The sequence below is a fragment of the Kluyveromyces lactis genome, assembly GCF_000002515.2.
Source record: "Kluyveromyces lactis strain NRRL Y-1140 chromosome C complete sequence".
Taxonomy (NCBI): domain Eukaryota; kingdom Fungi; phylum Ascomycota; class Saccharomycetes; order Saccharomycetales; family Saccharomycetaceae; genus Kluyveromyces; species Kluyveromyces lactis.
In genome coordinates this window covers 1639810-1665591 of record NC_006039.1, presented here as the reverse complement: position 1 = coordinate 1665591, position 25782 = coordinate 1639810, and the positions used below count along the sequence as shown (strand labels likewise).

Genomic DNA, 25782 nt, shown 5'->3' with positions numbered 1-25782 from the left:
TGTGTACAAATATGTAATGTTGTAAAGTGGTGATGAGATGAGATGGGATGCAATTCTGCTACGGACCTTTTTAAAGTGAAAAATTTTTGAAAAATTTTTGTATGGGCGATGAGATGAGCTTTGAGATAAATACACGAAGTGTGTTCATGCCCTAAGGGGGTATGCCAGTGGTGGTGGTGGTGGTAGTGGCCTACACGCCACTACCACCAACTTGATTTCCCCATACCTCAACGTAAATCACGTGCATACCAACGTACACTGACTATCCCATACATGTCTTCAAGTCTTTATCGGAACTCAGTTCCCTCCTCATCGAGCTTCATTCAGTTTGTAGAATGACTAATAGATGGTGGGTTGTCCCCAGACCAGTGGTCCCCCCGTCTGGCTGTCTGGCTGTCTAGCTTTGCCGTTTCGATTGTACCTCGGCTGTCGAAATTCCAATGGAATTTCGCAAAACACATTGGTGAACCGGAACCTGTAAAATTCCATCTCAATGGCACATCGCTCGAGATGGATAACGACAGAGAGCAGGAATAGTGAGTTTTTGATGAGCTGCTACTACTGGTACTACTCTTGTTGATTTGATGATTTACTGACTTTTGTAATATATATATATATATATATATAGTGACTATATAAGTTGAGGTAACAGAATTGCAACCTGCTATCTTTCCTGCCATAATAGACAGATCATCATCTCTTCAAGAAAATACTCTTTCTGTGATCGCAACCAACGTATTAACGATGTCTAAAGTTTTACTTCTTGGATCTGGTTTTGTTGCTCAACCTGTTGTCGACGTTTTGTCCGCTACTGATGGTATTTCAGTCACCGTCGCTTGTAGAACTTTGAACAAAGCTCAAGCTTTGGCCAAAGCTTCTGGTTCTAATGCCATCTCATTGGACGTTTCCGATCCAAAACAATTGGACGCTGCATTGGCTGACCACGATTTGGTGATCTCATTGATCCCATACACTTACCATCCAGCTGTGGTTCAATCTGCTATCAGATTGAAGAAGAACGTTGTTACCTCTTCATACATTTCCGATGCCTTAAGAGAATTGGAACCTGCTATCAAGGAAGCTGGTATCACCGTCATGAACGAAATTGGTTTGGACCCTGGTATCGACCATTTGTACGCTGTCAAGACCATTGACGAAGTGCACAAGGTTGGTGGTAAGATCAAGTCGTTTGTGTCGTACTGTGGTGGTCTACCAGCTCCAGAAGATTCTGACAATCCATTGGGTTACAAGTTCTCTTGGTCTTCAAGAGGTGTCTTGTTGGCATTGAGAAACAGTGCTAAGTACTGGAAAGATGGTAAGATCGAGACTGTGTCATCCGAAGATTTGATGGCCTCAGCTAAGCCTTACTTCATCTACCCAGGTTACTCTTTCGTATGTTACCCAAACAGAGATTCCACTTTGTTCAAAGAATTGTACCATATTCCAGAAGCTGATACCGTCATCAGAGGTACTCTAAGATATCAAGGTTTCCCAGAATTCGTGAAGGCTTTGGTCGATATCGGTATGCTAAAGGACGAACCAAACGAATTGTTTGCTTCTCCACAGCCTTGGAACAAGGCTCTTGCACAATACTTAGGTGCTGCTTCAGAAAAGAAAGAGGATCTAATTAAGGCCATCGATTCAAAGACACAATGGAAATCAGACGACGATAGAGAAAGAATCCTTTCTGGTCTTGCTTGGTTAGGTTTGTTCTCTGACAAGCCATTCAACGCTAGAGGTAATGTCTTGGACACCTTGTGTGCTACTCTAGAGGAATTGATGCAATACGAAGAAGGTGAAAGAGATTTAGTCGTCTTGCAACACAAGTTCGGTATCGAATGGGCCGACGGAACGACTGAAACTAGAACCTCTACTCTAGTGGACTACGGTAAGGTCGGTGGATACTCCTCAATGGCTGCTACTGTCGGTTACCCAGTCGCCATCGCTACTAAATTCGTCTTGGACGGTACCATCAAGGGCCCAGGTTTGGTTGCTCCATACTCTCCAGCTATCAACGATCCTATCATGAAGGAACTAAAGGAGAAATACGGTATTTACCTAAAAGAGAAAACCATTGCTTGAAGCACTCATATACGTTGGTTTGAAATCTAAAGAATGCTCTCTCTGGTAGTGAATTGCATGATTCTTTTTCCCATCTTCTATATATATTAACGTGTACGTATGTATATCAACAAAGTAGCTATATTGCTTTAAATCCCGTTATCTTTGGAGTTACTATTTGTGGCACGTATCGTACTGGTGGGTGTTGTCTATAGTGTGTTATTGGAGTGTTCTTTTTGTATCAGTTACAGTTTGGCATCTCTTCTCATATAATTATAATTAGTTACATATTATAATACTCTCAACAACTACTTGTAAGAAAACATACAGGACTAACAAGGATCAACTGAACGAAGCGAATCAGAACATTTGTCCATCGGTATACTTTACATATTCAGCAGTGAAACATCTTTGGAGCCGATCATGTCGAATAGCAATGGGTCCGGTAATCTGTGGAGCAAAGTGAAGTCAGGAACGAAATCGTTATCCTCATCCATTCAACATCTAGCAGTAAAAACTGAACATGATGGCGATACACCAAATTCAACGTTGGTACACAAAGCTCTAGTGAAGTATTACTCTAGCCAGGAACCGTTCCAAGGGTTCCCGGCATGGTTAGGTCATACTGGAGACAGACCAGAGGAAAAGTTGTCTGGGTCTGTGAAGCAAAAGATCACTGGACCGTTCTCTTCTTCTAATAGGCATAGTAGTGGTGCAGAAAAGGTTTCACAATCAGAAATACCTGTTTCAATAGAGGAATCCAGGTCCGTACCTCAAAGAAGGACTCCCGGGTCTTCTGCTTTCAGAGGTCTCGTATCTTCTTCAAATTCGAATGTGACGTCGCAGGCGTCGTCCACATTATCAAATACGTCTCATAATTTCATGAGCGAGCCTTCATCAGGTACCGCACCAAGGCCTACAGTGTCTACTCAATCGAGCAAGTACGATTCTGTTTCATCTAGACTAATGCAGAGCAGACTTCGCATGAATAGAATCAATTCCAGTTCCAACTTGGATGCTTAAAGTTTATTCAATGCTATGTAGATTCAAGTAAGACAAAACAGCACATTAGAGTGTTGTATTTCATAGTTGCCAGTTAGAGATTGATACAATATGAGGTCTTTGGGGCCATACTGCGGGTCCTCTTGTATCCTTTCTACGTATTTCGCATCGAATTTGTAGACCCCGGTTAAAAGCGACCTGGAGTTCATCAAACCTGAAGTCACAGAGGAAACACTTGGAATAAAGGAAAAGACTCTCACAAAGGGTAAAGACAATAATTTTACGCTGCAGTTTCAGTTACAGCCATTGATTAGGCCAGATATACTACCTGCAATCCATTGTTATTTCAGATATTCAGAACCTTTGGAATTGTGAATCCGAACTGAACTGAAGGAATGTCGAAGATTAAGATAGCCATTGATAGAGGTGGTACTTTCACGGACTGTATTGCAAACCCTGGGTCGGGCAATCCAGAGGATGATGTTGTTATCAAATTGTTATCGGTAGACCCTAGGAACTACCCAGACGCTCCATTGGAAGGTATAAGACGTTTACTCGAGATTTGTCAAGGTAAATCGATACCTAGAGGTCAGAATCTAGATATCTCTGGTGTTGATACCATTAGGATGGGTACCACACTAGCAACCAATTGTGCATTGGAAAGAACCGGAGAAAGATGTGCGTTAGTCACTACTAAAGGTTTCGAGGATGCATTAGTAATTGGAGATCAGACTAGGCCTAATATCTTTGATTTGGCTATCAAGAGACCTAGACCTCTATATGAGACTGTTGTAGAAGTCAATGAGAGAGTAACGCTAGCAGATTATGCTCAAGATCCAAAGGGTAAGAGGACTCGGCCGGAATCAGAAGATGATCTCGTGTTAGGCAAGTCTGGAGAAACTGTTAGAGTGTTGCAAAGAATTAATGAAGAAGAAGTTCGAACTACTTTGAACATTTTGTATGCTACCGGGATTAGATCATTGGCCGTTGCCTTTTTACATTCATATACATACCAAGAACATGAACAAAAGGTTTATAAGATCGCTAAAGAGATTGGTTTCACTCATGTTTCCTTATCTTCTGAATTATCGCCTATGATCAAGTATATTCCGAGGGCAAATTCAGCCGTTGCTGATTCTTACTTGACTCCAGTGATCGAATCGTACCTCGAAGGAATTGAGTCAGGTTTGGACAAAGCAGAAGACACTAGTATTCAATTTATGCAATCAGATGGTGGTCTTGTTGATGCACATAAATTTTCAGGTTTAAGGGCCATTCTCTCGGGACCTGCAGGCGGTGTGGTGGGATATTCTGCGACATGTTACAATCCAGAGAACAAGATCCCATTAATCGGGTTTGATATGGGTGGAACATCTACAGATGTCAGCAGGTATGGTAATGGTATCTTGGAACATGTGTTCGAAACCACCACTGCTGGAATCGTGATTCAAACTCCACAACTAGACATCAATACAGTTGCTGCAGGTGGATCTTCCAGATTATTTTGGAGCAATGGTCTTTTCAAAGTGGGCCCTGAATCAGCTACAGCGCATCTGGGTCCTGCATGTTACCGTAAAGGAGGCCCATTGACCATTACGGATGCGAACTTGTATCTTGGTAGATTAGTTCCAGAATTTTTCCCACATATCTTCGGTCCTAACGAAGATGAGCCCTTGGACGTTGAAGCTTCTAGGGTATTATTCGAAAAGATTACTGAAGAGATCAACAACGATCTAAATTCCTCGATGAGCGTTGATGAAGTTGCCTATGGGTTCTTAAAAGTTGCGAACGAGTCAATGGCTAGGCCAATCCGTACTTTGACCGAGGCTAAAGGACATGTGATTTCGCAGCATCGTCTTATTTCCTTTGGTGGGGCTGGTGGTCAACATGCCGTATCCATCGCTGAAACATTAGGAATTGATACAGTTTTGATTCATCGTTATTCTTCCATTCTTTCTGCGTATGGCATGTTCCTTGCGGATGTGGTTGAAGAGTCTAGAGAGCCTTGTTCTTACGTGCTAGATGAAAGTAATCGCGAAACAAATGCGTTGATTGAGGATAAATTCAATAGGCTCACATCCAAATGTATTGACACGCTAAAGCAACAAGGCTTCAACACTGAGACTATCAGATTGGAGAAATATTTGAACTTGAGATATGAGGGTACAGAAACCGCTTTAATGGTCTTAGAATCGGGAGATACAAGCTACACAAACCAATTCCATGAACTACATAAAAAGGAGTTTGGATTCAAGTTTGAGGATAAATCGATCATAGTGGATGATGTGCGAGTAAGGGCCACTGGTGTATCCAACGTAAGAGAAGAAGAGTACATTGATTCTCAACTACAGAGATTGGTAGCAAAGGCTGCTCCTGAACCTTTATTCAGGAAACCTGTTATGTTCGGTGAAGGGTGGGTTGAGACTCCTATGTACAAATTGGATGATTTGGAGATCGGCACTAAAATACAAGGACCTGCCATCATAGCTGATGGTACCCAAACTAACTTATTGACACCAAACTCAACGGCTACGATTTTAAAATCACATCTGTTTATCAAGATCGAAAAGAACACTAAGACCAGTAAGGCTCTCTCAGAAGCTTCAGAAACAATTGATCCCGTGTTATTATCAATCTTTGGACACAGGTTCATGGATATTGCAGAGCAGATGGGTAATCAGTTGAGAAAGACGTCTGTATCGACAAACGTGAAGGAAAGGCTAGATTTCTCTTGTGCACTATTTGACAAAGATGGTAACTTAGTGGCTAACGCACCTCACGTTCCAGTGCACTTGGGTTCGATGTCAACTTGCATAAAGATGCAAGCAAAACTCTGGGAAGGTAAATTAAAACCAGGCGACTCAATAATGACGAACCATCCGGAGATGGGTGGTACACATCTACCGGACATTACTGTAATCACACCAGCGTTCGACCCCAAAGATGCGACTCGTATCTTGTTCTATGTAGCGTCAAGAGCGCATCATGCAGATATCGGCGGATCCTTACCTGGTTCCATGCCCCCATTTTCAAGAGAGTTGTACGAGGAAGGTGCCGCCATATACAGTGAGAAGTTGGTAGAAGATGGTATATTCGACGAAGCGAAAGTCGTCAAATTGTTTTTCGATGAACCGGCACAGTACCCTGGTTGTAGTGGGTCGCGTAAGCTTGCTGACAACGTATCCGATTTGAAGGCCCAAATCGCCGCCAACACAAAGGGGATCCTGTTAGTCGGAGAACTAGTGAAAGAGTATGGATTCAAAGAGATCGAAAGATACATGTATGCGATCCAATCGAATGCCAGCGATACGGTGAAGAAGACTTTGAACAAGTTATCATTACAGATGAACCGCGGTGACATCGATTCCGTGTGCCAATTTCAGTCACATGACTTCATGGACGACGGTACCAAGATATACTTGAAAGTGACATTGGACCCAAGGAACGACAAATATACGTTCGACTTCACAGGAACAACACCTCAAGTGTATGGGAACTTGAACGCACCAGAAGCGATAACGTATTCTGCGACGTTGTACGTGTTGCGGTGTCTCGTGGATGAAGAGATCCCATTGAACCAAGGCTGTCTGGACCCAGTCGATGTGATAATCCCAAAGGGTAGCGTACTATCGCCAAGACAAGGTGCGGCTGTGGTGGGCGGCAATGTGATGACTTCACAAAGAGTCACCGATGTGATCCTAAAGACTTTACAAGTGTCAGCTGATTCCCAAGGCGATTGTAACAACTTCACCTTCGGTAACGAAGGATTTGGATACTATGAAACCATTTGCGGCGGGCACGGTGCAGGAAACTTCTACTGGAGAAGCAAAAATGCCAAAGGCGATCCGACGTGGGAAGGGACCAGTGCCGTTCATACCAACATGACCAACACAAGAATGACCGATGTGGAGATCTTCGAAAGACATTATCCTGTAATCTTGCGTCAGTTTGCAATAAGAAAGGCGTCTGGCGGTGTGGGCAAATTCCGTGGAGGGAATGGTGTCATTCGAGAAGTGGAATTTACAGAACAAGTGCAAGCTTCAATCCTTTCAGAGAGAAGAGTTCATCCGCCTAATGGACTCCAAGGTGGTGGTGATGGAGAAAGAGGAATGAACCTGTGGATAAGAGGAGGAGGAAGTGAAGACACCGAAGGTTCCATTGTGAACTTGGGAGGTAAGAACACCGTTATGATGCGTCCTGGAGATAAGATCGTGATCCAGACTCCAGGCGGTGGCGGCTATGGATGTGCCTCTGAGTTATAATCAGTTTAGTCACATGCGATTGTCAACGATGAACCATGAATCACGAACCACAAACCTATTTCCTGCTTCTTATTACCTGTTAATACTGTACCTTTCTCAAATAAGACTCCGTCAGCTCCTTGGCTAAAGTCCGCTTCCCTATATCCTTCTACCCTAGAAAAAGGCGCTCTGCATGCACGATGTTCTCGTTCGAGCCACAATCTTCGCTTTCCACATTGCATGATATTCCCGATCCTGCGCATGTTTCTGTGTATCGTCTCGAGGCCAAAAGAAACAACCACAAAAACACCAAAAAAAAAAAAAAAAAAAGAGAGAATGCCTCTCTGCCCAGGCACTTAATTGCCCCTCGCCTTCTCCGAGGCGATCCTTGAAGCTTTAACCAGGGCACGGCACGGCACATTCCACAGCGTTTTCGAATTTGAATTTAACACCTCTGCTCCTCAAGCCACACACATACATACCAAATGGGAAAAGAAAGAAACTGTTCACTCTTGGTAATTTAGCTTGTACTATTTTGAAAGAACTGTGGTCCCAGGTCCCAGGTCCCAGGTTCATCCCCCTTGTTTGACGAGATATACATCATTGAGTTTTCTGTGGTGAAAATACTTCCACACTTTGAGTATTAGTAAGTTTGTTATCACTGTTACATTACGTTGAGACAAGAAAGCAGCTATCTTTGAGTCTTCGACTTTCGATGATTCAAAAGAACTCTAGGTTTCTCTTGCTCATCCCGGTATTATATTTAAAGGAATGGAATCGCATATCGTTTCTCCAATGCCAGGTCTTGAAGTCCGCTTGGCTATATTTTTTTGTAGGTATCGGCTTTATAAAATATTATCCATCCGATAACTCATACGTTAGAAAATAGCCAAGAACAAGATGACTGCTACTAACAGTTTGGATAAGGACGATGCAATCATCGAGAAACTCGATAGAGTCAACTCGCTGCTTAGCGAAGGCCATGCGATCGAACATTACTCCGAGGATTCCGACGATACTGAATTGAGGGACGATAAGACTAAGAGTAAGTATGCCGTGGTTTCCTCGAGGGATGCAGATGCTACGCTAGGGTTCTTGGAGGAATTCGATCCACAAGTGCCTGCGATTACTGCTGAGCAGGAGAAGAGGTTATCCCGTAAGGTCACGTGGATCATTGTGTCCTTAACTGCTTTCATCAATTTGATTCTTTACTCGGATAAGGCAACAGCTTCTTATGCATCGATTTTGGGTTTATGGGAAGAAGTTGGAATCACTCAAAATCAGTACAATAACTCCAATACATTGTTTTATGTCGGCTTCATCGTGGGTCAGGCTAACCTTTACTTTGTGCAAACATACCCATTGAAATACGTTGTGTCTGTCATGACTGCTCTATGGACCATTGTTATCTTCTTACACTGTGCTTGTACCAATTACAGAAGTTTCTACGTACTACGGTTCTTCTTGGGTTTTGTCGAATCCGTTGCTATACCTTGTTTGAACACAACGATGGGACAATTTTTGACAGCTGATGAAAAAGCGGCTTCAGCGCCAATGTTTTACAGTACCTGTGTTGGTGTCACTATCCCAGTTGGTTTCATCGCTTATGGTGTTTTGAACATCACTTCAACCTCGGTTTCGTTATGGAAAATCTTTATGATGATCATTGGTGCTTGTACTTTCTTGCTAACCATCTTGGTCTTGTTCATCTATCCAAATAACCCAACTGATGCTAAGTTCTTGAATACTAATGAAAAAGTTTGGGTCATTAGAAGAGTGCAACAGACCACTGGTTCATCTATCGAGCAGAAAGTTGTCAAGAAGCACCAAATTAAAGAAGCGCTGCTTGATCCTATCTCGTGGTTGTTTGCTGCCTTCTTCCTTTTGCAACAGTTGGCCAATAACTTACCATACCAACAAACACTTTTGTTCAAATCCATTGGTAATATCTCCAGTTTAGACTCTACTTTGGTGTCTGTTGCTTCTGGTGGGTTTGCAGTCGCTTGTTGTATCCTGGCTACCACTTTCCTATTGTATTTCAAGAATTATACGGCATTTTCAGTGGTGTTCTGGACTATCCCATCTTTCGTTGGTTCCATTGCAATGGTTTCCATTCCATTCGACAAACATATTGCTTTGTTGGCCATGTTGTGTATGGCTTCTCCAGCCTTCGGTGTCCCATGGATTCTAATGTTCAGTTGGAATTCTACAACATGCTCAGGGTACACAAAGAAATTGACTAGAAACGCCATAGTGATGTTCTTTTTCTGTGTTGCCAATTTAATTTCACCTCAATTATGGCAAGAAAAGGACGGCCCAAGATACATCCCAGCATGGATCGTTCAAATTGTGCTATCGTTCTCCATTGCTCCATCGATTGCAATCGTCATCTGGTACATTCTAAGGAAGAGAAATCAAGAAAGAGCCATTAATTTGGAAGCTGAAGAAAAGAAGTTCGGTTTGATCGAAGTCAACGGTGAAAGCATCAAAGCTAACATCGCAATGTTGGATTTAACAGATCATGAGAATAAAACTTTCATTTATCCATTGTGAAAATAATAATGACGATATGTGTGTGTATGTATATATTATCCAGTTGCGACATTTCATATTGTAGCATCGTGTTTATATTAAATTGACTTTAATAATACCGGAATTGATTACAGAGAAAGCAAATAATAGTACTTATATATACGGTTTCATATATGATGAACACACTTCTTGGTTATAAGAGAGATAGTGTGTGTGTGTGTGTGTCTTGTCTTGTCCTTCTTTCCTGAAATGTTCAAGTCTGAACTTCTTGACATGGAACACTTATTCTTTTAGAAGCTCTTCTAAGATTTTATTGGCAGTTTCATTATCTTCCATGCTCATGCTCTTGATGTTTAACCTCTTTAAAACTTCAATAACGTTTTGTCTGTCAAATCCTTGATTGACAAACTGCGTCACCAAATCTTGATCAATTCCGTACAGATCTGCTTCATCAAGTTCTTGAACATTCTCTTCGGTACCTTTGCCTAGACTGTTGGTACCATTATCCCCTCCGTTACTAGAAGCATAAGTCCTTGTCCATAATGCTGCAGTCTCATCGAAGGATTTTTTGTCAGTCAAATAATGTTTGGCAACTTGTGCATCCTGTGGATCATTTGGTTCCGGTGACTGTAATAAAGCTTGTAAAGAAATCAATGCAGATTTCAATGTTATAACTGGAGTCCATGCATTCTTTAATATATCAAGGCAAATAGCACCAGTTACAGATGATACATTGGGATGGTACACCTTTGTGTCAAACTTCATTTGGGGTGGTTTATACGGATATTCCACGGGTATATTTATATCAACGACGAATTTACCTCCCTCGTATGGCGTTCCACTAGGGCCAATGAAGCTGCCCTTCATATGATGGATATCAGACTCATTGACAAACTTTAACTCAATTTGGGCCTCTGGATCCTCTTTCACCGCTTGGATTTCCTTCAAAATTCTCTTCGACCTTAGCATCCTGTTAGATTAATTGGTAATTCAGTGGCACTTTCAAATGCACCCGCTCCAGTTATTGGGTGTAATAAACCGTTCTCGAAAGATGTGATAACTATGAATAAGCACACGTATATATGTATGATCTTTTCTTTCCATACATTAATGGATGTTCAATCGTTTGCATACAGTATCATCAATGTTAATGGTATTTGATATAAGAAGTAGAAACTGGTGATGAGGGTAACAAAGACATGTTTCCCTTTCAACATAACTGAGTTAAACATCACCTATAAGATTATAGTACATTGGTATATACTGGTTCGTTGTGTATATTAGATAGAAGGTTCACGTATTATGTGGTTGAAGAGGAAGCAGGAAGTTGACTTTCATCGTCTTGTTCCGCGAAGTGCAAGAATGTGTGATCTCCCATCTTTCTTGGAGTGATAATCAATTTAATGACAAATATTACACCGAACAAGATTGCAATACCGGCCACGATAAGGTATACTATCCCTAGCGACATGTTTCTGCCACCGATAATACTATTTGTTGTCAAGATGTAAGATTTACTTCCTCCAAAGATCTGTACTGGATAATTTAACTCGACAGTGGTTTCGTAAGTACCCTTTTTCAACGTGCTAGTTTCGTTTTTTGCAGCTAGTTTATAGAACTTGGGTAGACCTGCAGTTCTCATCCATACTTGTAGTTCTTCCCATGTTGAAACGTCTGGAATATTATCATCAGTATAACCGTCTGGGTATTTTTTACTCCAATTTGGAGGAGGCACTATCTGAGAAGCGTTGTATTTCGTCTTCTTGTACCTCTTCCTATCGGTACTCCATGAAATTCCCTTGTTCGTTAACTCATATGAGTCGTTTTCGTTAGACGTGTTGTTCAAGGATAATGAAATGGTATCGTTAAAGAGGGAATTAGCGATTAAACCGCATGGATATATCGCCTTACCGTCAGATTCCTTGAGCGGTTTACACTCACTGACTAAGTCATCAGTATCCACTGCTTCACCTTTTAATTGCCTGATATCAAACGAAGAAACGTACTTTCTGTGGTTTTGGTAAAAGTTGGTCAATTTGTAATAGATGTAAATAGATTTCTTAATATCGTTTGGAACTTCAAACTTTAGGTAGCACTTGGTTATACCATCTGCTGAGTTCACTTTCCATTGGGGAGCAGCAGATGGCTTACCCTTGAAGTGGTATCTCACATATTTCGATGGGATGTTAATATAACTCCCTCCAGCTAGCGTCCGACAATCACTGTAGTCGATACTTAAATTTTGAACGTTATTGACAGTTATTATGAGCCCGATTCCGATTGGTGCAAAGATAGCCGCTACTATAATCAATAGCGGGAGAACTGACTGTGGGGATAAGATCGGCTGCCATGCTTTCAATCTCTGTTGCCTGAAAGCACTGTTTGGTGGTCTTTTAGATTTCCTACTCGAAGGTACTTCTTCAGATTCAACTGAATTTCGATGGTTTGAGAAAAGCCTCATCACAAATTCAAAAAATCAATTGGGTACAACCTCTTTGATTGTGATTGATGCTCCTGGAGTACTAAATGTCTGAATAGCTAATAGCGGCGTTTACTTCTCTCTTGTTCCATCAATTAAGTCACTATAATTTGTTTGATATGTGTGTGGTGGGTTTAATTTGGGATATTTAAAGGCGACCTCATTTTAGACGACTTTTGGATATTAAAGGAAAATGCTCTAAGATAGATGGCAGGCAAATATACCAGTGGATGAGGAAGTTAAGTGATATGAAATGAATAAAATATTGTTGAATAATTAATATATTACAAATTGAAGGAAAATAAATTGGATAACTACATCTGTGTATTTAGATATGGCCTATTCAGGAAGAGCTTGTAAGAGCGTACTTTTGTAGATTCTTCATGATAGCATGAATCTCAGGAATGTCGTTAATGAATGGCTTTTCGATCATTTTGGTTCCTTCAAGTTTTAGTAGGTCCATGAACGTCACTACAACACCCCATGGATGAGGTTTGTTGACGATGATTCTTTCCAATAATGATCTCAAGATGATCTCTTGAATGGTAGACAATTGATCATCAGGCCATTGATCAGATTGGAACATTAGCTTCAATGCAAAGTTGAACCAATGAGTGTGTACATTAGGGTATCTCAACTGGTTTACCATGGCTTGAATGATATGGAATTTCACTTCGTCGTTCCCGTCGGATAGAAGTCCGAATAGAAGAGTATAGTAGGAAGATTTCACGTTGAACACTGCGTTTTTGGAGGCTTTCTCGACTTCCAATCCAACTTCCACGGCAACATGGGTAACAATTGCGTGAATCAAGTTGACATCAACATTGTTCTCATCATACCCGATACCATTCTCATATTCAAGTTCAGTTCTGAACATACCTCCACAAATGGTTCTTAACAATGAGGAAGATGGGATTCTTAAGTAGTTGATAATAGGCTTCTTTAACGATTTCAGATCTTGAGAAGGATCATAGAACACCTGTGGAATATCCTTACAGTTATCTTCGGTGATTTCGGAGACAAATGGATCTGGAATCATCATCTTTTTAGGAATGGCTGACAAAATGATATTTCTCAGTTGAATACAAGTTGGAGGCACATTCTTGACTAATTTGTAATGATTCTGAATCAAGAATTCAGGAACATCATTGGAAATACCTAAGAATATTCTTAAGGCACCTTTGTAGATGACTGAGATAGAATCTGGAACGTTATCCTTTTTGATATACTGAGATAGGAACTTCATCAAATCAATCAATAGCAAAACTAGTTTATCCCATCCGTATAATTCCTTGGATCTCAGAACTTTAGGTAAGAACATTCTGTGAGAGATCAATGTAATCCACGCAAATGAGAAACCTGGGAACGCTATAGGTTGGTAGCTATGCAAGAACGAAGCGAATATATCAAAGAAATATTGATCAAATTCGATTAAAGATTTTCTTACAACAGAATCAGACACTCTAATGAAATGGTGATCACGTAATTTATCCCAATCTGATAGTAAGCTGGAATATAACCTAAAGTATGGTCTCTCATTGAAGGATGTCATATTAGTTTGGTGATCTTTGGCAAAAACTAGAGTTACTACAGATAGTAGCAAGTTCAAGTATTCTTTTCTTTCTTCGACGTTCAGTTCTTGCACAACCAACAAGGAAGTTATGAGTCTGCTCAATGCATCTATGGAAGTGAAGACTTCACCTGTAGGGTCACTCTGTTTGAAGGAGTTTACAGATAATTCCAGTGCTGCCTTGATAAATTCAATGACTTTCTCCTTGGAGTCGATAACTCCTTTTTCGAACAACTGCCTGATGAACACAATGTTAACTACATCATCAGTTTCCACTCTTTGTTGTAACTTTACCCATTCTGTGAACACAAGGTAGTACCGTTCTACTTTAGTTATTGATGTAGTCTTGGACACGGGAACAGCCCTACATTGTTCGTACTCCTCCAAGAATGCCTTTATCTCAGGGGTGTTTATGGTACGTAAATATCCGAGGATTCTGATGAAGTCTAATCTCATAAGAATTGGTGAGTCCGCCATAACTGTATCACGAATTAAATTCATCGAAAATTCAGTTGCACCTGCCATACCATTCTTCATAGCGGTGACAAGCACTGCATCAAACTCAGCAATATTAATAAGGTTGACCTCGAGTAGAGAACGAACGACAGGTACATTGAACTTACGAGGATCAAGAGCGTACACTAGCCACCACACTACATCTTTTCTGGCAACTATTGACAAAGAACATAGCTTTTCTAGCAATAAAGAAAGCACATCTCTGCACAACTTACTTTCATTTGATCCAAAAAGGCTATTGACAACAGCTTGGGAAACTTTCAAAGAAAGTTGATCTTTTTGATTACTTCTTGAAATAAACGAGAGTATTTCTACGATAGTATTTTTGATAGTACTGTCGTTTTGCAAGTTGAACTCAACATCTTCGCTATAATCCTTTATTTGAGATACTAAAGTGTCCATCAATTGTAATAGAACTCTGTGGTTCTGCTCTAACTCAGAATGCGCTGCGGAAATTGCTTGTTGAGGTGGCTGGGTTTGAGGAGGGAAGGCTCCTGCAATATTGAGCATGTTTTGAGGTGCTGCTTGGTTCTGGTTCTGTTGAAGTTGTTGTAATAGTATTTGCTGTTGCTGTTGCTGTTGTTGCTGTTGCTGTTGCTGTTGTTGCTGTTGTTGCTGTTGCTGTTGTTGTTGTTGCTGTTGTTGTTGTTGTTGTTGCTGTTGTTGTTGTTGTTGTTGTTGTTGCTGTTGTTGCTGCTGTTGTTGTTGTTGCTGTTGTTGCTGCTGTTGTTGTTGCTGCTTTTGTTGAGCCAAAATTGTTTCAAGTGGGCTTCTGCTACTGTCGGAAGGCATGCTAGCTGGGAACTGTTCATATAAACTGAATTGTTCACGAGTTACACCGGTTGGCTTCAAACCGAGTGGATCAGGTAAATTCAAAGAGAAACGGTTGATGTTTTGTGCAACAAATGGCTGATCTGATCTGCGCTCCAAATGGTAACGACGAACGGCAACAGCTTGCACCAATTTTTCATTAACCTCTTGAATGGCTCTTTCCACGGCAGCTTTCTCTATTGGTGACACTGCAATGGCGATATTATCATCGATAGCTGTATTTAATTCGGCTATCGGAGAATTGGTCATATTAATGAGATTTGGAGTCAATGATTGTGTGGTGTTTCTGATGGTGTCCTTCAACAATGGAACAGAAATAGAATGTGCAACATTTTGGGCCAAGTATTGAACCATGTTAATGGCAGCTGTTTTTAGCTTTTGCTCATCAACTTCAGTTGCAAAGTCCTTCAAAACAATATTGACAGTGGATTGAACTGCCATATTTGCTGCCTTCTCAACCGCAGGAATTAAGATTTCTCTAACCGACTTTGACACAGCCATCTGGAAGAGCCTCTTTAAGTCAGGATGTGTCACAAAGACAGAATTACCAACTAAGCTACTATGAGGGGCATCTGAAGTTTCTAGGCTTGCTTGATCATTCATAGCATTCCCATAGCCATTCGAGATAATGCGCTGCTGTGGCTGCTGTTGTTGAGGGTGATGTTGCTGGTGTCTTTGCTGTAATAACATCAATTGTTGTTGGTACTGTTGCATTAATAGCAGTTGCTGTTGTTGTTCCAGTTGTTGCTTTTCTACGCTCAATGCTCTCAAATTACCTGATAGATATTCAGCAGCATCAGGAATATCCAAGTAGTTAGAAGGAGAAATGTCATCAAATTGTAAATTCAAATGCTTGAACAGGACCTCAACTTCAAAGGACAAACTCAAAGGCCAGTCAGTCTTCTGATTAAGCTCTAGTAGGAGTTTTAAAATACCCATTGTCCATGGATTAGGAGGACAGAACACTTTTGAGTCCTTACTCTGCATTATAATCCTGGCAACAAACGGAATAACTACAGTTAACCTATCATTTTTGTGGGCATCTAACAATAGCTCTCTAAAAGCAATATGCTTATGTTTTATTGGTATGTCAAGAGAAAGCGTAATTGAACCTAACCATGAGGATAAATTTTTCATGTGAGTCTTTTCAGTTTGTCCCAATTCTTTAGTTGACAACATAATAAACAATTGTTTATAGGTGAAGTTCAACATATATGCATGTAAAGTCTTTGAATCGATTATTTTTAACATTTTAGCATATAAGGGATGATAATTTGGTTCAGTTTTGGATCTCTGATTTACCAAATAATTCGAGAACCATTGGTAGTATTTTTCTTCCAAAAGAGCTTTTAATTCGACGATCTTCGTGTCAAAATTACTCATTGTTATGTTGTTTACGTTGAATAAGATTGCCTCAGTAACTTCTCTAGGCGGAACCTCTTGTGTTACTGGACTGATGACCTCATTGATGTTAAAGTAATTCAACTCTACTAAGGCTGGAGCCTTTTGCTCTGGAATCGAAACGTTTGGATTTGCAGCTGATTCTGTCAAAATCTGTTGAATTTGTGGTTGAGTCTGCAAACCTGGAATCTCGTCTAGCAAACGCTTACAGAATGGAGAGTACTCGTTAAGGCGCATTCTGAATGCATACAATGCCTGCACAGCAAACTTGAACATTTTGGAATCAGGGCTTTCACTAGCAAAAGTGTAGATGATTTGGAAAGCCACATCCAGAACAAATCCTCTAAGTAAGTCGAACAAGATCATGGATCCAAATAAAACTGAAGTTGTTGCCAAAGCTTCTAATGGGTACTCTTTGAAAAATGTCGTTTCAGCTATGACAGCGTGAATTATGCAACAGAAAATATCTTGATCGTTGCTGTCATCACTGTCCCTCAACTTACGCAAGATGTCAACAATATCTTTGATAGCCATTTCCTTGTTATACATCTTCTGAAGATATGTTTGCATTTTCTTTTCAACATCCTGTGGAATAGGAGCATGGTCCCCATTTGCGACGATGGCATCATCATGACCATATCCATAATTGATCAATCTTGGAAAGCTGATTAGAGCCTTAAATATGACGTTGTTTAAGGCGACCCTTTCGTCTGCAGATAATTTCAAATTCGCCGTGCGGTAAATCAAACTGTGCAAGGAATGAAGGTTTAACAATTTTACAGATTTCAAAGCAGGGTCCAGTTCATCAATGTTCGTTTGAGCCTCTATAAAGTCTAATGTTGGTACGAAAGTTTTCAAGGTGATGTTTCTTTCAATATATTCGGAGAATTTCAAATACCCGAGATGCATAGCTGTAGGAGATAGTTTTAGGGAGTCCCTGATCGGCAACTTCTCAAATACTTCATCCAAAATGCCCAAATCGTGTAAAGCCTGAACTAAGTTTATGGTTTGAGCGTTTTGTGATGCTATGATACCTCTGCTAACCTCGATAACTTTTTGTTTGGAAACCAATTTGAGTAGTTCTTTGAATGCAATAACATTGTTTTCGTAGGTCTTTATTACAAGAGAAATTAATAGCTCATCAATAATTGACTTATTATCAACAAGCAGGGAAAAGTATTTGGATTCGGAAATCAGTACAGCGGCTAAGTATTCAGGAACATTGTTATAAGCTTCTGAAAACGAGGCATGGAAAGAGGAAAACAACGGGTTCTTTGAAATTTCATCCCTGGATAAGAAAAGTTCGATATTCAATTTTCCAACTGAGATCAATGAAAGCTGTGATTTTTTCGTCAAAGGAATTGATTTGTTGATTTTCTTGATATTTGGAAGACTTGATAAATCCAAACATTCAGAGTTATAGTTCCATTGGTACATTAAAAATGATAACCGTAGTTTGAAATACAAACTCCAATCACATGCGAAAAATTGATCAACCAAGGGACCACTGTTTAAAATGCAAAATAGATAATTCAACGATGATAGAGTTGCATTGACTGGTTTGTTCAAGAAGAATTTCGTTGACATGAGGTTGAACACTCGATTCCAATTGACGTTGTTGGTACCCAACGATTTTATGATTCCATTGACTTTGGTACCCATTTCTGTTGCCTCGATCACTTCTCTTACGTCAACATTTGGTACTTGTACTATCCACGGTTGTGACGGTTGGTTGGAAGTTTGAGATCCGGGTGCCAAAATCTCTGATAGAATTAATGCAATCCAGTCGTTTAAAGTCTCCCCTTGAAGAGGCTTCAAAAACTCTGAAAGCATAGTCAGAAAGTTTGGTTTATTTTCAACCGCGAACAAGTTCTGGGTAATATTAGATACGCTCATGTTTGTTCTGTGAAGATCTTTCAAAGTTGTAAAGATTGGGTGTACTTCCGGGTTCAATGCCTCAATAATAGCGCTGTCGCTTTCGTTATCTTTATTAAGAAAAGACAAAAAAAGAGGGCGAATTGGATATTTTCCAGAAAGTGGTAAAGCTAACTCTTTAACTTTTTCGATAGTATCAGGAGTCCTTGTGATAAGCTCTTGTGCAAGGTTGTATAACAATCGATGAACAAGGTTAGAAAAATCGAATCGGAATGGAAGGTTTAGGTCCCTTTTCTGCTGTTGTGCTTCGAATTCGTTTACGAATAGCTGTATAAGAAGTTTCCAGTATGAGATATAAACAGAAAACGATCCTCTTTGTAATAAGTAGTAGATCTGATGCTCTGTGTCCAGGAAATTTTCTTCAGTAACGGATGCAACCAATAATCTAATTTGAATGGAAACAAACGAAGCGGTCGTATGAGAGTTGTCACGTTCAAACGGCTCTGGAAATGTGGGTATGTAAGTAATGGAATTCAAATCTGTATTAGCTTCAATATCACGCTTTGAACTCATGAAAAGTGAAGCCTGGTTTAAGAAAGAAAAATTTTTGTATTCTAGGACTAATAAACCCTAAGAAAAACCCTAATAAACCAATATATCAATGAATTGAGATCAAGCCAGCGGTGTATCGATACAGGTAATGCCTTACTGTATAGTTTTTGTCTGTTTGTCCGTCTGTAAATGCTAGCCAAAGGAAGAAAAAAAAGTTATAATAGTGATGAAAACAGAACCGCTAAGTTTAATACTGCCTTTGTACCTTGTGTATGTTTATAATTGCCTAGTGATAATTGTGTAAATGTATAAAATAAGGTTTTTTGGAGTGATGCGAAGAAGGTAAAGCCCAAAAAAGAACAGGAGTTTATCTCTTCTGGAACGATCAACAAAACGAAAAACCTTTCTCTCTGTGTTTGTTTCTTTAACTTCCTATTTTTCCCAAAATTTAAAACTTCTATAAGATTGAACAATTCACATATTATTATTATCTTGAAAGCATATAGTAGGAGAGAGATTTTTGCCACTATTTCAAGGCAGGGTAACGAGTGTCGTAATAAGTATATCCATATCCATATCCATATCCATCATATATAATATAGAATATCTTACACCTTATATCACCGATTCACGCTTCTTTAATTATGGTCTAGATATTCTGTATTTCCGCATTGGCTTATCACCACGCAAGCCTTGAAATATTTCTTCCGTCAATTATTGTGATTCTTTCTTATTGATCCCTTTTTCTACTTTATCATTTACAGTGTGACTTTGGACTTTAATCTTTAGTTTTACGAATGAATGATGACTTCATACTGAAACAGAAAAACTCACACATTGTGTTGATGTATTCTAGTTATAATAGAGAATGACCAGTTACTGAACTACCACAGTCACTTCATCAATTCATTAGATGATTTCAGTCCAGTGAAGACTTAATCACGTGACGTAATCACGTGGCCCAGAAACGCGAACTGCTGTATGAAAAATGAAAAAAGCGTGTCTCTCACAGATATATATGCATCAAACACAGTACATGCATGCTATCCGAAGGCTATTGACATGGAAGGTTCTCTTGAGATACATTTTGAGGCAACTTTGTGCCAAGGTACCACATCTTTGACATTCCGAGTATAAGACTTCCTGGACTTATGTACCAGCCAACGATCAGTCACTTTTTTAAATCATCCCAACCATCGTCTCAAACAGACACGCGACAAGATGAGGATCAGCGACTTGACATTGAATCTCACGAGCAGCGAGGTGGAGCAAATATGAACAAAGACGAGCTGATAAATATTCTTGGCTCAGATTCAGAATCGGATCAAGATTTGGATGAAGATTTGGATCAAGATCAAAATAATAATCAAGATCAAGATCAAGAGCAAGATCGAGATCTAGCTTCAAAGGCCAATAATGGTAGGAGCACACTCTCAGCAGAACGAATTGAGAGACGGCCAGATTTTAACGAGAAATTGAAGACGATTATGAGGAAACGGAATGCTGGATCCATGATAAACACTGGATCTGACGACGAGAATGACGATAATGATGATGTTAAGTCAACTAAAAGAACTAAGGCGAATAACAAAAAACTTACGGAACTTGACCAGCAATTTAAAGAGTTGAAACTTAAGCACATGGATACGATATTATGTGTTAGAGTGGGTTATAAATACAAGTTCTTTGCTAAGGATGCAGAAATCGTGAGTAATATTCTGCAGATTAAGTTAGTGCCTGGTAAAAAAACGCTAGACGAGTCAGATCCAAATGACAGAAACTATCGAAAGTTCCAATATTGCTCCATCCCTGATACAAGGTTGCACGTACATTTACAAAGGCTTGTATTTTTCAATTACAAAGTTGCTGTAGTGGAACAAACTGAGACTAGTGCCTTGAAGAAGAATAATAACAGTGGATCTTTGTTCACCAGAGAGATTAAAAACATATTCACCAAAGTTTCGTACGGAATAAATGAGACTTTTGACAAAAGTGAAGATCGCATTCTAGGTGATCTGACCTCTGTATGGGCAATCTCTATTAATGAAACTTCTAAAATGAGGAAAGTGAACCTCATTTCAGTGCAATTGAATTCTGGTGAAATTGTACACGATCAATTTTCAGACGACATTCTTTTAAACGTGAATTTGGAAGCGAGAATACGTTATTTAAATCCTACAGAGATCATAACTGAAGAGGAACTACCACCATCGATTCGAACGATTTTTACAAAACTAAATCAGGATATACAGTTTTATCAATCTCATAAGGAAGCTTGTCCTAACTTGTTCGATGCATTACAAGGTTTAGATTTGAATAATGAACTTAAAAGATTGCTTTCTGTGTTGCACTCATATTTATCAACTTTTGAAAATACAAAGGTGCTATATTTTGCTTCGAATTATTCATCATTTACCGCTAAAAACTTCATGGTTTTGCCCCGAAACACCATCGAAAGTTTGGAAATCTTTGAAAATTCGACCACTAACAAAACCAATGGTTCTCTATTGTGGGTTATGGATCATACGAGAACTCAATTTGGTTATAGACTTTTACGAAAATGGATATCTAAACCACTGATAGATTTAAAATCGATCCTTGACAGGCAAGATGCTATCACTTGCATTATGAAAGAAGTTCACAGCATTTTTTTCGAATCCTTCAACGAACTACTGAGAAAAAGCATAGACCTTGAACGCGCACTCAATAGAATAGCTTATGGTAGTACATCAAGAAAAGAAGTTTATTTCTTCCTAAAACAGATTGCAACTTTCGCATCTCTTTTCAAATCACATCACACTTTCATTCATGACCAACTGCATAAAGAGAATTCAGCATTGCGCAAAACCTCCTGTCTATTGTTCAATATTTTGCAAAACTTAGATGCATTTTTTAGTGCTACTGATCTTCCTCTTTTTCTACAAATGATCAACGTCGATGCTGCTTTGGATAAAGATTCCCATAAAAACGTCATCGAATTCTTTAATTTGAATAAGTATGATTTCCCGGAAGGTCTTTTGCACAAGTATAGAGACATTGAGGAAGTGAAAACAGAGTTAGATGACGAACTTCAAAACATCAAAAGGGTCTTGAAAAGGCCTACTTTGAGCTACAAGGATACTAAAGACTACCTAATTGAAGTCAGAAATACTCAGGCAAAGACAGTGCCTTCGAATTGGGTAAAGGTTAATTCAACTAAAGCGGTGAGTAGGTTCAGGACGCCAAAAACGGAAGAATTAGTTGGTAAACTTCTGTATCATAATGACCTTTTGAATCTACTAGCCGAAGATGAGTTTAAGCGATTCCTTCAAAGGATTGTTGATCGGTACGCTGAAATAAAAACATGTATCAATAATTTAGCCACGTATGACTGTATTCTTTCTTTGGCTGCAACATCGTCAAATGTCAATTACGTGAAACCAAAGTTGACTGAACTGCATCAAAAAGTAAAAGTGAAGAATGGAAGAAATCCAATCATAGAGTCTCTTGATGTTAATTATGTTCCGAATGACGTGCTAATGTCCTCGAACAGCGGTAAAATAAACATCATAACAGGCCCAAATATGGGGGGTAAATCCTCTTATATTAGACAAGTAGCATTGCTGGTAATAATGACACAAATTGGCTGTTACATCCCTGCAGATTCTGCTGAAATGTCGATATGTGATCGGATATTCACCAGAATTGGTTCACACGATGATTTACTGAATGCTAAATCAACTTTTCAGGTGGAGATGTCTGAGGTCTTACATATTCTAAACTCATCGACGCCAAGATCTCTGCTATTGCTAGACGAAGTTGGAAGAGGAACAGGTACGCATGATGGGTTAAGTATATCTTTTGCCATTTTGAACTATTTTGTTTACCTGGCTGACAATTGTCCCTTGGTGTTGTTTATTACTCACTACTCTGCTTTGTGCCAAATCGACTCTAAATTAATAGCAAACTACCATATGAGTTACATAGAGAAACACCAACCAGGTGAAAAATGGACCAACGTTATTTTCCTCTACAAGTTGGTACTGGGTCAGGCTCATAATTCTTACGGTTTTAATGTAGCGAAACTATCAAATATTCCCACGGAGATTATTAACAGAGCATTTGAAGTGTCTGAGGAGAAAATCTTATCCAGTAAGCATCATAATTTCCTTGAGATCATGAAGGCACTGAAAAGAGTTAATGAAAGGAAATTAAATAAAGAAGCGTTGAAAAAAATTCAAGCTTTCATTGAAGATATATAATTAAATATTCATCTTTTGAAGAAACTTCTATGACTATTACTTCTAGATCTGTTTTGGTTGGGCGTATAGGATATTTTTCCATACGATGTACTGTCACCATATATCAAAGAATCGTTATCTTGCTTCATTAAACTCATAGAGTTAAAGTCATGGAACGGGTCGTTGTCGGAGACCTGATCATCAAGTTCTACTTTTTCTTCGAACATCAGCTTCTCTTGCTGTTCCGCCGAATCTTTTTTATCTTTGGATCCTTTTGGATTACTGGATAGTTTGGCGAAATCACAACCGTTCTTCGCCAAAACAGGAATTAATGGCGGCTCTTGATTCCTTAAAAGAGACCATTGGTCATTTTTGAAGAAAGGATGCTTTTTGATATCTGAAGCCCCTAGTTTTGAGCCTAGTCTTTTGTTTTCATTTTTAATCAAAAGCTTTCTGATCAAATCCTTACATGCCCTAGAGGTTTCATTGTTGTTAGGGATGACCACCTCATTTTTCAGTATATTAGAGAATGTTTGATTTGTGTTGTCTCCTTTAAATGGTGTGAAACCAAACAACATCTCATATATCAAAATTCCTAAAGTCCACCAATCAACAGCAGCCGTATGCCCGTTACCCCTTATCACTTCAGGAGCAATATATTCTTCAGTACCAACAAAGGAATTGGTTCTAAATCCGTCAGAACAAATCTTTGTATCCACAAGTGAATGCGATGCATTACCTTTCACCTGAGGGTTTTTGGTATCCTTAGCTTGTACAGATAAATCAAAGTCAGACAACATGATATGTCCAGATTGATGTAAGAGAATATTTTCGGGTTTCAAGTCTCTATAAATAAAACCCATTAAATGCAAGTATTCTAAGGCCGCCGTCACTTCACTAGAGTAAAATCTTGCGTCATCTTCGGAGATACATTTCGTCTTTCTTGTTTGTAAAGCACGGAAAAATTCACCGCCCATACAATACTCCATACATAAATACAGGTAGTCTTCCGTTTGGAAAGAATGATACAAAGTAACAATAAAGGGATGATTACTGGTTGCTAGAATTTCCTGCTCAGTTAAAATCCTTTTGATCTTCTTCCTTTTTATCATTTCTGGCTTACTGAATATTTTCAATGCATATAACCTATTTGTCTGTTTTTCTCTGACTAAGTACACTCTTCCAACGTCACCTTGCCCTAATAATCTGATTTTCTCAAATGACTGTGGACCAACTAAAATATCTTGGAACTTATTACTGAAGGATTTGTTCCTTAGTCTTTCTGACCTCTTAGGAGGTTGGATAAATGAAGCATCCGCACCAACAGTACCTCTTCTTGGACTGAATTCTTCTTTTGTACTTGCGGTTTTGCCATTTACCTGTACATGCACATCAGTTGGTTGTGATGCAGTTCTTCTAAGCTGAGGTTTCACCGATACACCATTCGATTCAGAACGACGGTGACTATTTTCTGCCTCATCCGATGCTGGAAAGGGTTTCATGGATTGTGAGGATAAAAAGGGGCTCTCTGACCCTGATTTTAAAGGTGTAGTAATTGCTGGATGTATGATTTCACCTGACTGATGCAGAGAACCCTCAAAATTCTGCGTTTCTTCATTTTCATCAATCAAATTCAAAGATGCTGTACTGATATTTGTCATACTGTTGTATGAGGGCACAAATCCATTTCCATTGGAAGAAGCCTCGGGGATATCGAAATTTGGGGAGAGTTTTGAAGCTTGGTTACCAGTAACCAAGTTGTTGGGTTTATGCGTGCCGCTGTTATATGAAGAGATAGATTTTGAAGGTGAAGTCAAAGGAGTACCTTGAATTTGAGACCCGTCGCTGTATAAATTCCTCTTAGGTTCAGGATCAGTGTCGGAATTTGTTCTATTTCTGTTCAGTGTATTCGTGGTATCATTTGCATCATGATTAGCAGCAGCTTCACTACTAGCTGGAGGGCTCAACTCGGAATCAACAGGGGGTTGCGATGGTTCCTTTTTGCCAAAGACTTTCTTTAGTCTCATTGACAACTTTGACGAGTTTCCACTTGCAGCCTTTTCTGCGGGAGCGCCTTCTTGTTCTATGGATTCGCGAGATACGGGTTTCGCCTCTTGAAGTACAATAGCAGGTGCTTCATGCAAAGAAGCATGTAACATTACCGGATGGCTGTTAGATGCTTTTGTGTTACCTTCGGAGGTTTCAGAAGGCTGTTGCTGCTGTTGCTGTTGTTGAGGTTTCCATATTGATTTCGGAATGAATTTAGACAAAGAAGCCATACTTCTAGACCGTTCTCTTGCAGCCCCTACTTCATGTTGGTTGAGCTCAACTTTATCAAGCATCACACCATCCATGGTAAATAATTCAAAGTAACACTTTAGTATCAATAATCAACTCGTGAGAAATACCTCTATTGACAAAAAAGACTAACCCGCAAATTAATATCACTATAAGTTTTGGTCAACAAAACCCCACAGAGTATATGGCTTTCAATGATTATTA

At 39.5% G+C, this 25782-nt stretch overlaps 11 protein-coding genes across 11 annotated transcripts; 5 read left to right on the top strand and 6 right to left on the bottom strand.

Annotated features, from left to right (window-relative positions):
• Positions 1 to 323: 323 nt before the first annotated feature.
• On the bottom strand, positions 324 to 680 carry KLLA0_C18755g (uncharacterized protein; the record flags this gene model as incomplete). The annotated part of the gene is made up of 1 exon (XM_453036.1): positions 324 to 680. The coding sequence occupies one exon, from the start codon at positions 678 to 680 to the stop codon at positions 324 to 326; it is 357 nt and encodes a 118-aa protein (XP_453036.1).
• Positions 681 to 744: 64 nt separating this feature from the next.
• On the top strand, positions 745 to 2082 carry LYS9 (saccharopine dehydrogenase (NADP+, L-glutamate-forming); the record flags this gene model as incomplete). The annotated part of the gene is made up of 1 exon (XM_453035.1): positions 745 to 2082. One exon carries the CDS (start codon positions 745 to 747, stop codon positions 2080 to 2082), a length of 1338 nt encoding a protein of 445 aa, XP_453035.1.
• A 402-nt stretch (positions 2083 to 2484) lies between these two features.
• MSO1 (Mso1p) lies at positions 2485 to 3084 on the top strand (the record flags this gene model as incomplete). The annotated part of the gene is made up of 1 exon (XM_453034.1): positions 2485 to 3084. The coding sequence occupies one exon, from the start codon at positions 2485 to 2487 to the stop codon at positions 3082 to 3084; it is 600 nt and encodes a 199-aa protein (XP_453034.1).
• A 23-nt stretch (positions 3085 to 3107) lies between these two features.
• KLLA0_C18711g (uncharacterized protein) lies at positions 3108 to 3272 on the bottom strand (the record flags this gene model as incomplete). The annotated part of the gene is made up of 1 exon (XM_002999316.1): positions 3108 to 3272. The coding sequence occupies one exon, from the start codon at positions 3270 to 3272 to the stop codon at positions 3108 to 3110; it is 165 nt and encodes a 54-aa protein (XP_002999362.1).
• A 186-nt stretch (positions 3273 to 3458) lies between these two features.
• Positions 3459 to 7325, top strand: KLLA0_C18700g (uncharacterized protein; the record flags this gene model as incomplete). Its single annotated transcript, XM_453033.1, has 1 exon — positions 3459 to 7325. The coding sequence occupies one exon, from the start codon at positions 3459 to 3461 to the stop codon at positions 7323 to 7325; it is 3867 nt and encodes a 1288-aa protein (XP_453033.1).
• An 879-nt stretch (positions 7326 to 8204) lies between these two features.
• Positions 8205 to 9857, top strand: YCT1 (Yct1p; the record flags this gene model as incomplete). Its single annotated transcript, XM_453032.1, has 1 exon — positions 8205 to 9857. The coding sequence occupies one exon, from the start codon at positions 8205 to 8207 to the stop codon at positions 9855 to 9857; it is 1653 nt and encodes a 550-aa protein (XP_453032.1).
• A 261-nt stretch (positions 9858 to 10118) lies between these two features.
• UBC1 (E2 ubiquitin-conjugating protein UBC1) lies at positions 10119 to 10805 on the bottom strand (the record flags this gene model as incomplete). The annotated part of the gene is made up of 1 exon (XM_453031.1): positions 10119 to 10805. The coding sequence occupies one exon, from the start codon at positions 10803 to 10805 to the stop codon at positions 10119 to 10121; it is 687 nt and encodes a 228-aa protein (XP_453031.1).
• Positions 10806 to 11136: 331 nt separating this feature from the next.
• On the bottom strand, positions 11137 to 12297 carry KLLA0_C18634g (CDC50/LEM3 family protein; the record flags this gene model as incomplete). Its single annotated transcript, XM_453030.1, has 1 exon — positions 11137 to 12297. One exon carries the CDS (start codon positions 12295 to 12297, stop codon positions 11137 to 11139), a length of 1161 nt encoding a protein of 386 aa, XP_453030.1.
• A 361-nt stretch (positions 12298 to 12658) lies between these two features.
• Positions 12659 to 19081, bottom strand: CDC39 (CCR4-NOT core subunit CDC39; the record flags this gene model as incomplete). Its single annotated transcript, XM_453029.1, has 1 exon — positions 12659 to 19081. One exon carries the CDS (start codon positions 19079 to 19081, stop codon positions 12659 to 12661), a length of 6423 nt encoding a protein of 2140 aa, XP_453029.1.
• A 1130-nt stretch (positions 19082 to 20211) lies between these two features.
• MSH3 (mismatch repair protein MSH3) lies at positions 20212 to 23301 on the top strand (the record flags this gene model as incomplete). The annotated part of the gene is made up of 1 exon (XM_453028.1): positions 20212 to 23301. One exon carries the CDS (start codon positions 20212 to 20214, stop codon positions 23299 to 23301), a length of 3090 nt encoding a protein of 1029 aa, XP_453028.1.
• Positions 23302 to 23309: 8 nt separating this feature from the next.
• On the bottom strand, positions 23310 to 25634 carry KLLA0_C18568g (serine/threonine-protein kinase; the record flags this gene model as incomplete). Its single annotated transcript, XM_453027.1, has 1 exon — positions 23310 to 25634. One exon carries the CDS (start codon positions 25632 to 25634, stop codon positions 23310 to 23312), a length of 2325 nt encoding a protein of 774 aa, XP_453027.1.
• Between the last annotated feature and the right edge of the window lie 148 nt (positions 25635 to 25782).